General features: G+C 39.9%; 1 protein-coding gene across 1 annotated transcript in view; it reads right to left on the bottom strand.

The window, feature by feature from the left end:
* Window positions 1-16,179, bottom strand: part of OSBPL1A (oxysterol binding protein like 1A) — a 187,203-nt gene extending 171,024 nt beyond the window's left edge. Inside the window, exons 1-2 of the mRNA XM_069468506.1 lie at window positions 15,982-16,179; window positions 1,120-1,242 (exon numbers count right to left, since the gene is read on the bottom strand). Of these exons, the coding sequence (XP_069324607.1) occupies window positions 1,120-1,240 (121 nt within the window). The 5' untranslated portion in view covers window positions 1,241-1,242; window positions 15,982-16,179. The remainder of the gene's footprint in view (window positions 1-1,119; window positions 1,243-15,981) is intronic.
* Between the last annotated feature and the right edge of the window lie 1,517 nt (window positions 16,180-17,696).

Raw genomic sequence — 17,696 nt, 5'->3', positions numbered from 1 at the left:
GTGGTCTCCAGAGACAGCCAAGGAGCACCACCCGGGCTGTGTGGCAGACTGAGACACCCAAGTTTGACTCTGCACCCGAGTTTCACTTCAGCCACAAATGTTTGAGGAGCACCACAAAGACAAGGGTCACCAAGGAACCAGAGGCTGCCTCTTGGATTTGAGGACACCTCGCCTCCACCGCACAGACACGGCAAGGCTCACCTCTGCACTTAATGCCAATTTAGAGGAAATACAGGGCGGGGAGACTAAGCACATATCAAAATGGCTACCGAGACTGAGGTACCCAAAGTCTAAGGTTTAGTCCCCCCACCACCTTCCAGAACATGAAGAGGCTTTTTAAAACACCAGAGCCATTTTAGAAAATACATTTTATTTCTCTGCACATGTGAATGCACGGCTGTGACATATTTGCAGCCTTGTTACTCAAGGCATGTGATGATTTGGCTGCTATGCCCACCTGGCCTTCTCCCTCACGCCTCCCCAGCCCCCTCCAGCAATCTCTGCTGCCTCTCACCTCAGGCCTCAGTACATTGTTTCTTCTGACTCGAGCCCTTTTCTTCTCTGTGTTCACCTGGTTAACTCCTATACACTCTCACATTTCACCTTAGAATCATTTTCTCCAAGAAACTAATCCTTCAAGCACCAGTTACATTCCTCTCCCATGTGGTCCCATGACACCTGCCTTTCCATACCCTGGTGCATATTCTGTAATGTAGACTAGTCTAGTCTGTTAAATCCAGTAGACCAATCCCTGTGAGGGCAGGGATCTTGTCTGTCTCTTCACCATTACCTCCAAGGTTTCTCACATGCTGGGCATACAGTTAACACTCAAACCTGCTGGGTCAACTGCAATGTCTTCGAGAAGAAAAAACTTATCATAGAATGCATCCTGTGGGCTAGGGTCACCCTTGTAGCTTGTAAGGGTTAGGATCCATAACAATTTTAAGAACGGATCTCGGAGCAGAGGGGACTAGGACAGACATTTCACCCAACCTGATAGAGGTTCTTCCTAGGATAAGGAAGATGTATTATATGCCAGATCAGAAAGGTCAGTGTTAAATAAATGATAGTGTGGTGCTGACTCATAAGAGAAAGCTATAAAAGCCATCCAAAGCTTACCTTTGCAATTAATGTCAGCAATCTCCTTGTTCCTCTCCACACTTTCTAACAGTTGTCTCAATTCTTCAATGTTGCCATTTCTGGCATGATGGAGAAGCTGTTGTTCTGCTTCTGTGTTCATTTCTAGATTACAAAAATAATAACATGGCTGTTATCCAAGAAATATAATTAGCTTTTAGATGCTACCTTCTAATACAGAAAGGGGAAAAAGAATCATCTTCATTTTGCAGCTAACAAGACAGACACCAGACACAAGAATCAGCGGCAGGGCCAGAACTCAACCTGAGACCCCTTGCGCCAGGTATTACTACCAAAGGAGGGCGCTAGACACTGGGCAAGTTTCTTCACTTCTCAATGCCTTGGCTCCCTTATCTACAGAATGCAACCAACCTCATGAGCGGTTTTATATGAAATCACGCTGTCAACTACATAGTACTATGTAAATAATTATTATCACATTAAAAACTAGACATCAAGTTAAAACATGGCCATTCATATCGAAATATTACAAGACTGAAATGTAAATTAACTCATTCAAAAACTATGCAACAAACTATTCTAAATAGAAAAAAATAAATTATAAAGATTCTGGAGTGACTATACTCAAATTTATTTTTTCTCTCATAATTTTCTTACCAACCCCCAGACTAAACTTTTTTCGATTATAGCCAAATTTTAAGTATTTATGTCAAAAAGGGAAAATGTTATGAATAGCAATTCCCAAGAGAAATATAAATTTCATTCTTACTAATAATCAAATAATACAAATAAATCAAACACAAATGATTTTTTTTGCGCATTAGATTACTAACGCATAAAAAGATTAGGTATACCCAATGGGCATGGACAGGAAATGTGTACTCCTATAAACTGCTATCATGAATATGAACAAATACAATCTTTCATATGTTGCAGGGGGAGAGGCAACAATTTGGCAATATCAAATAAACTTCAAAATACAAGCACACCATGCACTTTGTCCTGGAAACTCTATTTCTAGGAATCTATCCTGCAGAAACATTTGCACAAGATTATTTTATAAGCATATTCATAAGGGTTGCATTATTTGCAATAGTGGAAAAGTTAGAAATCACTCCATGTCATCAACAGGGGGCTTGGTTAAATACACCTTCTAGAGAGGCTGAAAGGGATGCAGGCTGGCAGATGGAGGACAGAGCTGAAGGAAACAGTTTCAAAGAAGAGCAGCCTATACAGAGTGAACAACAGGACCTTCAGCCCTCTGCCCCTAATCAGCATCCCTAATGTTGGCAAGGCTTACCCTCCAGGAAAAGATTTAGCTAGTTATGTTCCCTAAAGCAGAATATATTCCAAGAAGAAAGACACCAGGAGCTCGCAGCAAGCAGCTGAGCCAGATAAACCTTATAGTGAAGTTAGTACTCAATCAGCTTTCTAGTTCCCTACTCTTAAACATGGAAGACAGAGACCAAAACCAAACAAGGAAGAAAAGTAACCTGGAGAAAAAGTATTCAAAGAAGGCCACACGCAGTGGCTCACACCTGTAACTAGCACTTTGGGAGACTGAGGTAGGAGGATCACTTGAGGCAAGGAGTTCAAGATCACCCTGGGCAATATAGCAAGACCCCTGTCTCTACCAAAAAAAAAAAAAAAGTATTCAAAGAAAAGGCTAAAAAATAAAATCTAATATCTTTAGTGAATAAAAGAAATTCTAGCCTGTAACAAAAACAAGATGCAAGTCTAAAAAATAAAATTGCAAAAAAAACCTTTGGAAATTAAAAATGAGGCCACATGCAGTGGCTCACACCTGTAATGTGGTTTACTTTGGGAAGCTGAGGTGGGGAGGATCATTTGAGCCCAGGAGTTTGAGGCTGCAGTGAGCTATGATCATGCCACTGCACTGAAGCCTGGGTGGCAGAGTAAGACTCTGTCTCTAAAAAATAAATAAAACAATGTTTAAAAATGATAGCAAAAATTAAAACTTCAAGAGAAGAGTTAGAAAATAAAGACGAAAATATCTCCTAGAAAATAAAGCTGTTAAGGAAAAAAAAAAAAATAGGAGGAAAAATTGTCAGTGTTAAGAGGATTGGTCCAAGAGGTCAAACATCCAAACAACAGAAGTTCTAGAAAAGGTAAACAGAGAGGGAGGAAATAAATAATTCAAGAAAACTGTCCAGAATTAAAAGGGCCAACCCAACAATTCTGGAAAATTTCTGGCCCACTTACAAAAGAAAACCCACAAAAACACATTATCATGAAATTTTAGAACTTAGGAGACAAAGAAAATGCTATAAGCTTCCAGGGAAGAAAGTATCAGGTAATAAACAAAACAGCAGGAATCAGAGTCATTTTGACTTCTCAACTACAGCAGAAACAGCTAAAAGATTATAATGCAATGCCCAAAAGTTCTGGAGGAAAATTATTTCCAACCCCAAATTCTATAACCAGACAATCAAAAGTAGGGGTAGAATAAAGACATTTTTAGACATACAAGGACGCACAAACTTCCCCACACATCATCTCTCAGGGAGCTTCTGGAGAATGTAGTTTCATAATATATAAACCAAGACAGATGATGACATGGGAAACAGGAAATTAGCACAGAGAATCCCCAGAGTGAAGAGAAATCTGAAATTTAGCTGCGTGCCTGGCCCAGCTCTTATCCGTACTTGGTTTGTCTGGCCTGTCCACTAGGGCATGTTCATTCTGCTGCCTCCACATTCTTCTGCCTGGTCAGCTGAGGGTCTTAATTCTACCCCTCAGAAAAGTTCTGCTTCCACCAACCCTAAGAACTAGAGCTGGGCCTCTACAAGCCCAGAAGCAGAAAATGAAGAGCAGCTGACTGTCCCAACAAATTCCTGCCACCCAGAGGCCCAGACCTGGTCCCTATTACAGCCCTACCAAACCACCAAACTGGGTAAGGCAGGCCTGTTCCCAGCACTTACACAAGGCCTTGCTCACTGACTTCCCTTTGAAGGAGCTCTTACAAACTGAGGGAAGCCAAACCCAGACTCTGACCATTAAAGAAAAAATTCAATGATAATTATTAAAGCATGGTGAGGATGATTTATTCAGGACCACTGTGATAGTTTCAGAAACCACTACCACGGGGTCTTGCAGTGGGGAAGAGAGAAGGACTCAACTCCAAATACAGGGTAGGCAAGTGGGAACTTACAGCCATAGAGTAGGGTGGAGGACAGTGGGGAGAAAATTACTAAGAGGAAATGTCAAGGGTAGGGGGGATTCTGGCTAAACCCACATAACAGGATTCTTGCTGAAGACAGGCCAGGGTGACCAGACATCACCTGGGGAGAGGGTGGGGGGGGGCATGAGGAACCTGGGCAGGTATGGAGAGGGTGATCAGATATTGAGAATGTGAGATTCTTGCTAAAACTGGATTTTACAAGGAAGCGCACAGAAGGACCTAGCAAAAGATTCAGAAGTCCGACTAACTTTTGACCAAGCAAAGAATCTTTGTCACAACCCAGAGACTTATTTTCAGAGCAATTTTTCTGGGAGACTTCATCTAACAATGATCATAATGCCTTTTTTCTCAGATAGCTTGCTAATCAGCTTTTATATTAGTCACCTTTGCATTCATTCACATGCACATACCCAATAAAACATATTTTTAAATTTTAATACTTATATTCATTGTAGCATTATTTATAAAGAAAAAAATCAAAGGCTCATCAATATAGGCTTGGTCACATAACTGAATACCATGAAACCATTAAAAATGTTACAGAAGAATTTCTAACACTATAAAATTGCAATACATTGTTAGGTCAGATTGTTCCCATATAGCATAATCTATATATTATGTTCTATATATTCACAGAGTGGAAAAAGACATCAGGACATTAACGGTGGTTATTCCTTGTGGTGAAATGAAAAATGGTTTTAAATGTCTTCTGATAGTTGTAGTTTCTAAATTTCCTACAATATGAAGGCACTTCTTTGTAATGGGAAAATGTTACGCTATTAAAGATAAAACAAAAGAATCTTCATATCTAATTAAATACGCATTTTAACATAGGTGATTTTATATATTTAGTCAGTTGAGTACATTAAATAACAGTCTACACTTGCAGCAGATTACACAAAAAGATTTCATTTAATATTCTTTCCATGCTTTTAAAGAATGAACAAAGAATATTTGAAAAGGATGAAAATAAAACTATCATCTACTTAAACAGTCCACTGTAATGTATTAACCATGACGGTTGCTCCTAAATGCTGGGATTGAAATTAAAGTTGATTCAACAAGTGTTTCTTGAGTTCCTACTAATGACAGGGGCAGCTATAGGCACTGGAGGTGTAATGACAGATCATACAATCCCTGCCCGCCAGAAACAGGGCAAACGTGTAAATAATAATCCAAGAATCACAACACTGGTCAAGTGCGGCAACGTACAAGGGATGCTCTTTGCCTGCATTAGTTATGGAAGGAATTACAGAGAAGGTGAAATATAAACTGGTACTTGAATAAGTAGTTCATCAAGATCACAAGAGTAAACAAGGTTTCTAGTCTGGACAACCAGATAGATAAGTAGATTAACCATGATATGGGATAGAAAAGAAATAATTTGGGGTAAAGATGTGATTCCATTTTGGTTGTGGCAAGTCTGAGATTCCTGGGGAAATGGAGATGGAGACGTCTAGTAAGAAACTAGTTCATAACAGCTAGAGCCCAAGAGAGCAGGGGTTGTAGGTTAAAATTTAAATAGTGGGGGTCATCAGCATATCAATGGCTATTAAAATTATCAGGGTAGATGAGACCCCTTGCTGGGAGGAGACCCAACATTTAAGGGGAAGGAGGCCAGAGAAGAAGAGCTGGCAAAAAAAAAAAAAAAATGACCGAGGCTAGAGAGTGGGTGACAGAGGAGGAATGTGGTTCAAGGGATAAGATGGGTGTAAAATGCCACAGAAAGGGCAAAAGAAAAAGCCTGAAAACGCTGACTAGTTTGGCAAACAGAAAGCCACTGATGAACTGGGCCAGATTACCTCCGGTGGAAACCACAGTGGCAAAAAAATTGGTTTTGGTAAATTGAAGAGTGAGTGGGGGATAAAAACGAGAGTGTACCAGACTCTTTTAAAACAACTCTGTTCCAAAAAGATGATGATGGCTTCACTTGTAGGATATTGGACACCCAGGCATATTCACAGGCTGTAAGGCAAGAGCCAGCAGAGGCGCAAACCCTGGCATCCAGGAAAAAGGAGGGATGAGGGATGGAACAAGATCCTAGACGAGCCTGAGTAGGGGAGATAAAAAGCCCAAGGGAAGGACAGCCCTGAAGAGAAAGAAACAAGCATGATGAGGACCACAGTTGAGGGGCTGGTGTGGGGGGACTGGGTAGCCAGGGAAGAGCTCCTGTCGTGACAGCTGCCAATCCCTGGGATAAGAAAAGGGACAGATCTGGAGGTACCTTAACAGAGAGGGGACTCTCTTCCAATAAGACAGGGTGATAGGAGAGGAAAAAATGGGTTACGGGAGTCAATAAAATAATCCAATTTCTTTTATTACAAAATTAAGAAGGGAACAAGGTAGTTGAATTTCACCAAGACAAAAAAAAAAAAAAAAAAAAACTAGATCCCCTATCCCTAAATCCCATATCTATCAGTTTTAATATCGGCACCTGTCTGAATAAAAAATATAATTAAAGCAATTTGGACATTTTCTCATGTTCAAAGCAACTTCGATGCCACATGCATCAAAACTAGTTAGTCTATCATCAGGCCAAGCACACTCTAAAGGTTTTCTGACTGTGAAACTTATTAAATAAGCAATACCTAAATTACAAAATGCAAACAGGCATTTTTTGCCATTTTTTTCCTCATAAACTTCTGTAACTTCAGAAAGGAGTGGCAGGGGTTAGGAGGGGACCGGTACCTTCTCTTATCTCCTCTTGGAAATGGGTTAATAAAAATCAAGCATACATTTAAAACTTACCTCCATAAACAAAGCATTTTCTAGGTGTTAAGAGCAGCAACAAGGAAAAATATATTTTTATAGCAAAATAATTTCCCAGTAACTCTGACACCCAGGCAAAATAGCACAACTCCAAAAAATAACTGCAATTCAAAAACTGAGTAAACTTCCTAAAATGATAGCAGTACTAATTAGATCAGTATAATATTTAGTAAAATGATCTTACATTCCTTTCAGCTACACTACAAAGAAAGAAACTAAGAAAATGTTCCAAACCAAGGCGTAAAGCCATTCATCACAATTTCTTTGCTCATCCAAGAACCATCCATTAAAAGTAGACTAAAAGTCCCCTGCTGTCCATGCAAACCTGAATGTCTAGAATATCTGAGTATCTGAAACCTATTCCTTCGGTGAGTGGTCAGGTAGCAGTCATCCCACCACACGGGTCTGACAGGCGCCCAAGTGACATCCACAAGAAGCTTCAGTTTCCCATCACCACCAAGCCAGCACTGCCTTCCCTATCTCTAATATCATACAAGGACATGAATCAATCAACACTGAACCGAAGGCCTCCCATATTCTAGGAATTGTTCTAAACTTTGATGACACACTAATGAATAAAACCAGGCCTTATGCTAGGAGAACTTGTAAATGCATGGAGAACACAAGTGTACAAATAAACTACTATCCACATTTCTGGAGAGAGATCTCACTTGCCCTCTCCATCTCCAAGATCAACTAAACCCCCTTGATAAACACTCATGGTGTCTAACACTAGCCACAATATGTCAGTCCGCAGGCATTCGTGTGGACTGTAAGCTCAAATAAATTGAATTAAATTCTTTGGCTGTCCCTAGACCGGACTGTAAACTCAATTAAACCAGGGCCTCACGTCTGTTATGTTCCCCATTACATCCCTAGTACCTAGTAAGGGGCCTGGAACATAGTAGGCAATCAGATGGATGGACAGAGGGAGAGTCGGTCCTTTGAGAACAAAGCCATCAAGTCTCCCTAGAAGACGACCTACAGTCAATGCCTTACAAAAGACACCTTTATCTAGTGACATATAATTAATAGTTTTTTCTAATATGCCACAGGAAATAAATTAAAAATCATACCAAAGGGCCAGGAACAGTGGCTCATGCCTATAATCCCAGCACTTTGGGAGGCCAAGGTGGGAGGACTGCTTAAGGCCAGGAGTTCAAGATCAGCCTGAGCAATATGGCAAGACCCCATCTCTACAAAAAAATAGAAAAGTTAGCCAGGTATGTGGCATGCACCTGAAGTCCCACCTACTTGGGAGGGTGAAGCAGGAGGATCGCTTGAACCCAGGAGTTTAAGGGTGTTGTGAGCTATGAATGTGTCACTGTACTCTAGCCCAGGCCACAGAGCAAGACCTGGTAAAAGACAAAACAAAACAAAACAAAAACACCCCCCCACAAAAAACTATCAAAGGGAGATATTTTTAAAAATACACACTCAGGATTATTTAGGATTATATCTACTTTTCTTAATTTGATGTTTCTTTATTTTATAAACTAATATCTATTAATTTCTGATTGAAAGTTGCCTTTAGAAGAAAAATCAAAACTGATTTTTTAAATCAAAGAATCTGAACAGATTTTTTTTAAACATTCTTTTGAATCACGAGAGCTTATTACAGAAAAGCTTTTTGTCCCTGATGTTTAAGCCAAAAGAAAAAGACAAGCAATCCCTGAATACAGATGGTCAGAATGGATTTGAGCCATGTTCTATCAATGAACACAGTATTTTTCATGACCACTTTGTGGATAGTTTTGAAGGAATGAAGGGCATGCCATCCCAAAATATGCCAGATTGGTAGGCTGATTATTTCCAGTTGAAACACTGAAGAAACTGTAGATTCAGAAAGGGTGAGCTGACCTGTCTTCCTGCATGCAGCAAAAGATAAAGCTTCCCCTAGGAGGGGCACCCTCTCCACACTAGTGCAAGAAAATAGTCCCTATCGTCAGAAACTTGGAATTGGGGGCTGCAATGGACCTGAATAAACATACTTAACAAAATAACCCTTATCTTCTACCTGTTTTTCACCTCCCCGTATATCTCCTAGTGACTCCCCTAGAAAATTTACTGCCCCAGCCAGATCTTATTTGTCTTGTTATTTATTCTCAAATTTATTGTTCTTTATCTAAAAAGTATAAAAGGGGCCAGGCACAGTGGCTCACACCTGTAATTCCAGCACTTTCGGAGGCCACAGCAAGAGGATCGCTTGAGGCCAGGTGTTCAAACCAGCCTGCGCAACATAGCAAGACCCTGTCTCTACAAAAAATAGGAAAATTAGCCTGGCATGGTGGCACACACCTATAGTCCTAGCTACTTGGGAGGCTGAGATGAGAGGATTGCTTGAGCCCCAGGAGTTTAAGAGCAGCCTGGGCAACATAGCAAGGCCCCATCTCTATAAAAACTTTAAAAATTAGCTGGGCATGGTGGTGGGAGTCCCACCGACTCAGAAGGCTAAGGCAAGAGGATTGCTTGAGCCCAGGAGTTCAAGGCTGCAGTGAGCTATGACCACATCACTATATTCCAGCCTCTGCAACAGAGACTCTGTCTCAAAAAAAAAAAAAAAAAAATTTAAATAAAAGTATAAAAGTATCTTGCTTTGACCACTACTTTGGACTTTCCTGTCTTGTGAGGACCCCCTATGTAAAACTCATAAAATTTGTATATTTTGCTCTCGTTAATCTGCCTGTTGTCAATTTGGTTTCTAGATCCAGCTGAAGAGCCCACTAAGAGCTAAGGAGTGGTGAGGGAGTTGGAGGTGATCTCCGGCTCCCCTACAGTTTTCAGCTGCTTTTATCACATGCAAGCAATTTCAAGGTCTGTTTTTAGATTAATGAGATTTTAATGGCCAGGAAAATGTTTTCAAGGAAATAACTAGATGAAAAACATTTTGAACTTCAAAAACTGGCAGACTAGAGACCATTTTTGCCTTATGTTTCCTCCCCTCCAAGGTCCACTAGAGAAAGCTAGGCTTCCAATTTTAAATTCTTTTTGTGGAAAGCACATTTATATTTTGTTGTTTCATAAACACTGTAAAATAAACTGGTGCCCATATCTGACAATCTATGCCAGTAAATCCTCATTTAATACAGTAGATAAATTCTGAGGCCCTAACAATTCCGAGATCTTGACAAAGACCCTAAAACTTGTAGCTTAAAGGGCAATCATGACTGGTTAAATTTGGTGAGGGATCTATTATTTTATAATTTGAGCTGTTTGCTACTTTTCAATTCCAGCATAATGTCTACAGAATCAAAGTAGGAAATTCCTAGAGAAGTCAAAGATAATAAAGTTCAACAATCAGAGCTAATTCCCAAGTGCCACACTCAAAATATTTAACAATGTGTCCTCTTTCAGGAACAGAGTTCTTAAAGATATTTGAAAAGTCACAACCAGAGACATCTAGTCTAAATTCACTCAGTCATATATACAGCATTTAACTGTACATCATAAAACATGAGGGAAGTATGGCAGTTCCTCAAAAAATTAAACACAGAAGAATTACCACATGATCCAGCAATTCTGTTTCTGGGTATATACCCAAAAGAACTGAAAGCAGGGAATCAAACAGATATTGGCACACCCATGTGCATAGCAGGGTTACTCACAATAGCCAAGAGGCAGAAGCAACCTAAATGTTGACAGATGAATGGAAAAACAGAATGTGACATACACATACCATGAAATATAACTCTCCTTAAAAAGGAAGGGAACTGTTGTCCTCCTAGTGCAGCTGGCAGCGCGTCAGTCTCATAGAAAGGAAGGAAATTCTGACACATGCTACAACATGGATGAACCTTGAATGCATTATGCTAGGTGAAACATGCCCGTCACAAAATGACAAATTTCCTATGATTCCACTTAAAGGAGACAGCTGGTCAAACTCATACAGACAGAACTTAGAATGGTAATTACCAGGGGCTAGAGGAAGGAGGTTGGAATGCGGACTTAGTGTTTAGTGGGTACAGAGCTTCAGTTTGGGATGATGAAAAAGTTCTGAAGACTGGATAGTGGTAATGTTTGCACTACAATATGAATGTACTTCATGCCACCGAATAGTACACTTAAAAATGGCTAAAAATGGGCCCTGTGCGGTGGCTCACACCTGTAATCCTAGTACTCTGGGAGGCAGAGGCGGGAGGATCACTTGAGCTCAGGAGTTCAAGACCAGTCTGAGCAAGAGCTAGACTCCCTCTCTAAAAAAAATACAAAAATTAGCCAGGCGTGGTAGTGCACACCTGTAGTCCCAGCTACTCTTGAGGCTGAGGCAGGAAAATAGCTTGAGCCCAGGAGTTTGAAGTTGCAGTGATCTATGATGACATCAAACCATTCCAGCTTGGGTGACAGAGCAACATTCTGTCTCAAAAAAAAAAAAAAAAAAAAAAAAAAAAAAAAAAGTAGCTAAAATGGTAAATTTTATGTGATATATATTTTACCACAAATAAAGTCAGAAAGCATGTAAAATATGGCTTTCACAACTGCCAAATAGCATTTATACCTTATTTAATAAAGACAAAAGGAATCTACCAAAAAATTGTCAAAAATATGTTGTGATTATTTTTAAAATTGTCAGATACTGATTTTACGCTTGGTGTTACATTAATATTTATAATACATTGTATACCAGAAATTTGAATAATGAGAAAAATTAAATGTGTTTATGAACACACACTTTTAAAAACAATCTTAAAAACATTTTTAAAAAACTGTAGTGTGCTTAGTTAGCATCGCACTCCACAGTAGTTAGCTGTTTAAATGGTATGTTTTTTCTGACATTATATTCTCTTAATACCAGGAAAGTATTAAAAATTAACTATACAAAAACATGGCAATGTCAAAAAAAAAATTTTTGCTCTAAATCTTATTTCCTAGCAATAAGTTCTCTGATGCAATTATATACCTATGTGTACACAATGTATACGTGTATACAAATGCACACGCCCATATATACACATATGTATATATAAAACTGATATTTGTGATACATAAACAATACATTTGTTTTAGATATTCCACATTGGTAGACAAATTCAAACTTAATTTAACACTCCGATTTTAGAGCTGAAGAAACTAAAAAGCACAAAGTAACTTCCGAGTACATAACAATAGAACCATAAACAGAACATAGAAGAGGTGAAATAATGTTCTACATTTCATAAAATTCAATCCAGTCTCTAAAATTAAAGGCCACTGATTCTAGCTCTTGTTTCTGTGTAGGCACTAAGGAGGGTGAATCTGAATTATATTAAATGTTTGATCCTCTCATTTTCAGAAGCTTTATTTATTAACTGAAAAGAGATAACTGAAACATGGCAATTTAAGGAAAACAGCAAATTGTAGTCTACTTTAGAAAGCACTCACCTGTGTTGTTATAAAATAAAATTTAAATCACTTAAGTTTTAATCCAGTGAAACTTTTTTCTGTAACTTCTTCAGCAAGTCTTTGTTCCCTAATAAAAAGCATCACTCTCCTGGTAGAGAAATGATAGAAGACTGGCAATAATTGTAAGAGGTTATACTATCGTTTATAAACCACTGAAATCACTGTAAAATGTTTATAACAAATTATTATTCTCTTTATATTTGATATATTTACATTACCTTCTCTTATTCACATTCATTATGTGCCCACACTGACTTGAATGCCATACAGACACAATAACAAACCAACCCTACTCACTGGGTATTTATCATTTTATCTACCTATATTCAGTTGAAAATTGTAATGTTTGTTAAAATTAGAGAAAATTAAATAAGCTTCATGGCTTTACTTTATGATTGTTTAAACTGACTTTAGGTGCTATTTTATCTGCTTCAACCAACAATGAAGAACCAACCCTTAGATGCACCCCTGATTTGAATTTCAACTTGACAGATTCTGAAACTACTGTTTCAAAATAGGGTAGATACACAGAAGCGAAAAGCAGAGAAGTCCAAACACGAAATAAATCAGGTTTTAGTAATAAAAATACTAACAAGAAGGTTGATCGAATGTTGCCTTTTACTGATAAAATTCCTTACATTTTAGAAACATGCATTTAAAATTTTCCCGTTTCAACTATTTCACATTTGAAAATTTTTTTCAAACCAAATTAACACATTGACTGCCACACTAGAAAAAAACATTTTCCCCCCTAGGGCCACTGTGTTTTATTGGAACAAAACAATCCTTTCTCATTTATTTTTTATTATTTTCTGTCTATGAGTTATATGCAATGCAATCCACGTTTTTATTAAATTGTCAATATTAATTGTAACAATAAAAACTTCAACAAGATTTTCTCGAACCAAATGCAGGGTTTTGCTTCACGAGGCCTGCAGGCTAAAACTAGCCTGAGTTAAATACAACTCACATGGCAGTTAATGTGTTAAACTTGTGTATAATAATATTTATGTATCACAGAAGTTTCTCCTTAAAGGGAAACTTTAAACACAAAGTAAAAACATGTGGTTACTTTCCACAGTCACATGATAGGAAAATGTCCAGTTCAGGATTACTTTCACTATATAGTACAGTAACTTCCTACTTACAGGCCGATAAATAAAAGAATTCAGATAAAGTGAATGATCTAGTATATCCTCTAATAGCATTAAAACTATTTCTTATACTTGCCCACTTCATATTGCCCCTTAATATTGACAGCACCAATATAGTATTGGGAGAGGCCACGTAAGGGAAGAAAAACTCAACATTTCTAGGACTCAAGAACATCACGTAAGATACCTATATGACACCATGATCGTAAACATATATAGTGTACAGAGTACATGGCAGTGTCTTCTCTGAAACTTCGTTAATGAATTATTGGGATAAGCTAGTGCCTACATTGCTAAAAACCTGTCCTCTATTCTAGGAACTGCATAAGAATTTACAAGGTCATCAGTAAAGTTCTGGTCCTCATCAGACCCAGCTTGAAAAACCTGACAAGCATCTGAACCACTTCAAATTTCTCACATGCACTTGCTAGCATATTCTCTCTCCCATATGTTATTAATTTAGCCAACTTCTTTCTACTGACTACTTTTCTCACTGAATATGATGTATAAAAGCTCAGCTTCTAGTAATGTCAAGAGGTAAGAAATTGCCACAACCAGAGTTCCAACTTAAAAATATTATGATCAGGGCCAGGTGCGGTGTTGCTCACACCTGTAATCCCAGCATTTTGGGATCACCTGAGACCAGGAGTTCAAGACCAGCCTAGGCAAGCCCACTCTACAAAAAAAGAATTAGCCAGGCTCAGCCTGTAGTGCCAGCTATTCCAGAGGCTGAGGTAGGAGGATTGTTTGAGCCCAGGAGTTCCCAGCTGCAATGAGCAATGACCGTGACAACACTGTGCTCCAACCTGGGTGACAGAGCCACACGCTATCTCAAAAAAAAGTAGAGCCACAAGGAGAAAATTTGTGATTTATTTAATGGACACTGTACCATGTTATCACCGAAAAGAGATAGGCTGTATTCTTCAACCTAGTTGTTGGTTCTAAAACAGTATCATTTCCCTTTGAGGAAATATTGTTATAGAAATAATACCTGGATGTTCTGAATCACAGGTCTGCTCCAATAATACCTGAACAAACAAGCAGCCTCCAGAGAGGAGGATTAGCCACCCACCACAAATTTCTGCTGATTCACAATGAAATATTTAGCAAGCGTCATCTTAATAAACGAACTTCACAAAATCCTACACTGAGATACAACTGTTTCAGATTAATCTACTCAATTTGCGGCAGTTAACTCCTACTTTGAATATCGGCTGCTCAATGTTGGGCAAGTTGCTCTGCCTGGGAGAGATGAAAGATAATAAATTTTAAGGAAGGGATGTTAACTAACAGTTTTCTCCCCATTTTCTCCTATAAATTGTAGATAGAGCCCGTCTTCCCATATAGTAGTTTAGAATAGGGGGATAAAAAAAAAACAGGGTGGATTTTGTAATTATTCTGTAATTGATAGCGAGATCTTCACAGTTTCAGCTGGGAGGTTCAAAATTTATACCCTTCACACTGCTCCAAAAAATTCATTGTAGCAAGTTTAGAAAGCCAACATGGGGAACCCTCAAAACAAATCAACAAAGTAGCTTCCAAACGCTGAGTGAAGACGTGAGGACGTTCCAAACTCTAAATCCAGAATGCACCTATTACAGTGCAAAGACTGAAGCTTTCAGAGAAAACACATCACTGATTCTAAAGCTGATTTAATCATCAACTATCCACAAAGGTCTAATAGCTACATTTGCAACATTCAAGCAACATTTTTTTTAAGTTATCTTAGTATCACACTGCCAGTACTTCAATTTCACAATACTGCCTGCCTAAAAAAAAAAAAAAAGACAGCTTTGACAACTGAAAGCTATCAGGATAACCGTTTTCACGGGCTCCGCCAATCCTTCGGGCCACGGGGTGAGTGAATCGTGAAGTCCCTTTTGTGCAGCTGTGCTCTTTCACACACTTTCTGAGTCCCTTTCCATACTCTTTCACGCTTGTTGAACCGACCACGCGGCACACTGTGAAAATGGTCACATGCACAACGTGTGACTTCCATTGTGATCAATTCTCCTCTTATTAGGAGGAAACTACAAGTCACGATGCGCACGCAAAGTACGAGCGAGCACGCAGCTGAAGGCTTGGTAGGTGATGCTTGTGGCACCAGCACGAAGTCCCAGTGCCCGGCGTGGAAGTGCAACAAATGCCAACATCTCGTTACTTTTAACAACAAACTTCCTGCAGCGCAGGAGCAGCCGGGAAGCGAGCTGGGGCTGTGAGCCGAGCATCGCCGCGCCAAGACCCTGACCGTCCTCGGAGACGCCGGGCGCCCACCCCCGACCAGGCGTGGACAGACCTCCCCGAGCACCAGGCGGCGGGAACCTGCTCGCACGGGCACGGGCCTCGAACCGCGGGCGGGGACAGCTGGGAGAAACTGACCTACGCGGTCACCGGGCTCCCGGAGCTCCCGAGGCAGGGACCGCCGCCGCAGGCTTCCCGTCGCCCGCCCCACGTCGATGAGGCGGCCGTCACCGACTCTGGCTGGCACTCCCTGAGGACCTGGCGCCCGCGGAACGCGTGTCTTGGGGTCCCGGAGCCGGGAACCGGGCGAAGCGCGAAGTGGCGCGGCTCCGCGAGGTGGCGCCGCCCCTGCCCGCAGCTGGCCGCGCCAGCGCGCGCGCGCGCGCCCGAAATGTAGGCGCCGGGCCCGACACGTGACCGGCGCGCGGGGCCCCGCCCACGCCCCCCCCACCCCCCGGCCAGCTCCCGGCACCCGCGCCGGGCGGGGCAAGGGGCAGGGTCCGCGCGCCCCTCCCTCTGCACCCCGAGAGAAAGAAGGGGCGGGCCCCCCTGGGAGGACAAGGGGGAGCAGCCCGTGCAGGGGAGAGAAAGACCCCTTCCCCAGGCCGAAGCAAAATACAACTAGTGGGTTACTACTATTGCAATTTGTTATTAAACAAATACGTCACCCAGCTGTTACGGTTTTTTTCTTTTTTGCTTGACCAATGGGAACTTAATTGGCAGTGTAAATTAGCTACACCCTTTTTTCCTATCACGTGTCAAAGGCAGGCCTTGATAGCCTTAATATGCCCTACAGATATAAACTTTATAAAATAGATATGAGTAAGGGAAGAATAAAATATAAGCATTTACAAAATTTCCTTCACTTCCTTGCCCCATCAAATCTTTCATAAAAAGCCTGCCTCTTCAGACGGAATGCACAACAGGTCTAGCACATAGTCTGTGACGTGAAGGCTCAAACTCTAGCATAATTACAATTTTGTTTTTTAAAAAGATGAATGCATAACTAAAAGGACAGGAAATTACAAGCCTATGAAAATTTATTTCTACTTTCTTGAATTTTCCAAATGTATTTAATGAACATATTCTTTTGTAATGAAAAATTAATAAATAGGCGTCATTTTTAAAAAGACTAGTTTTCCAGTGAACTCAACCCTAGAAATATGTATTGAGACCCTGTTATGGGTGGGTTGGTCATTGTGGCACATGTGATACATTGTATGGCAGATCTTTTAGAATGATGTCTTTGGAGAACACAGGCAGCCCTGCCTGTGTATCACAGGCTAGCATCATCTTTTATTAATGAAACAGTCACTTGGCTAACACAATACTTCAACTGCAAAATATGTGGTAACTAAGGCAGTCATTTGTCTTGTAAAGAAAAAACCTCATGGTTTATTTTCTAAGGATATTGAACCATCCTTACAGCCAAATAAAAAGTTACTGAAATAATTTTCCACGATTCTGTGAAAGCCTTCATTCTCACTGTGATTTAATTGCCTAAATTCACAACTTTCATTTTGCAGCTCCTTTCTTTAGTTTGTAACTGACAAACAGATCCTAGCCAATAGGAAAATGAATAATTAATAATTACCATTATCAATAAGAGAAGTTCCAATCTTGGTAAGATTACTATCTGTACTGTATTTTTACAGATTTTCTTTGGTATTTACATAAAGAATATTTAGAAAAAGATATCTCCTTGGCATTTTTATTATTCGCTAGTACAGGTAAAAACACAATGATGGCGTAACAGAATTCATTATTCTAGAACACCACTGTCCAATGGAACTTTGTGCAGTGATGGAAAATGTCCTAGAATTCTATCTTGTCCAGTTACAATAGCCACTATT

This window comes from Eulemur rufifrons, chromosome 5, assembly GCF_041146395.1.
Source record: "Eulemur rufifrons isolate Redbay chromosome 5, OSU_ERuf_1, whole genome shotgun sequence".
NCBI classification, from domain to species: domain Eukaryota; kingdom Metazoa; phylum Chordata; class Mammalia; order Primates; family Lemuridae; genus Eulemur; species Eulemur rufifrons.
Note: the sequence above shows the minus strand (reverse complement) of the source record. Positions and strands in the feature narration are given on the sequence as shown.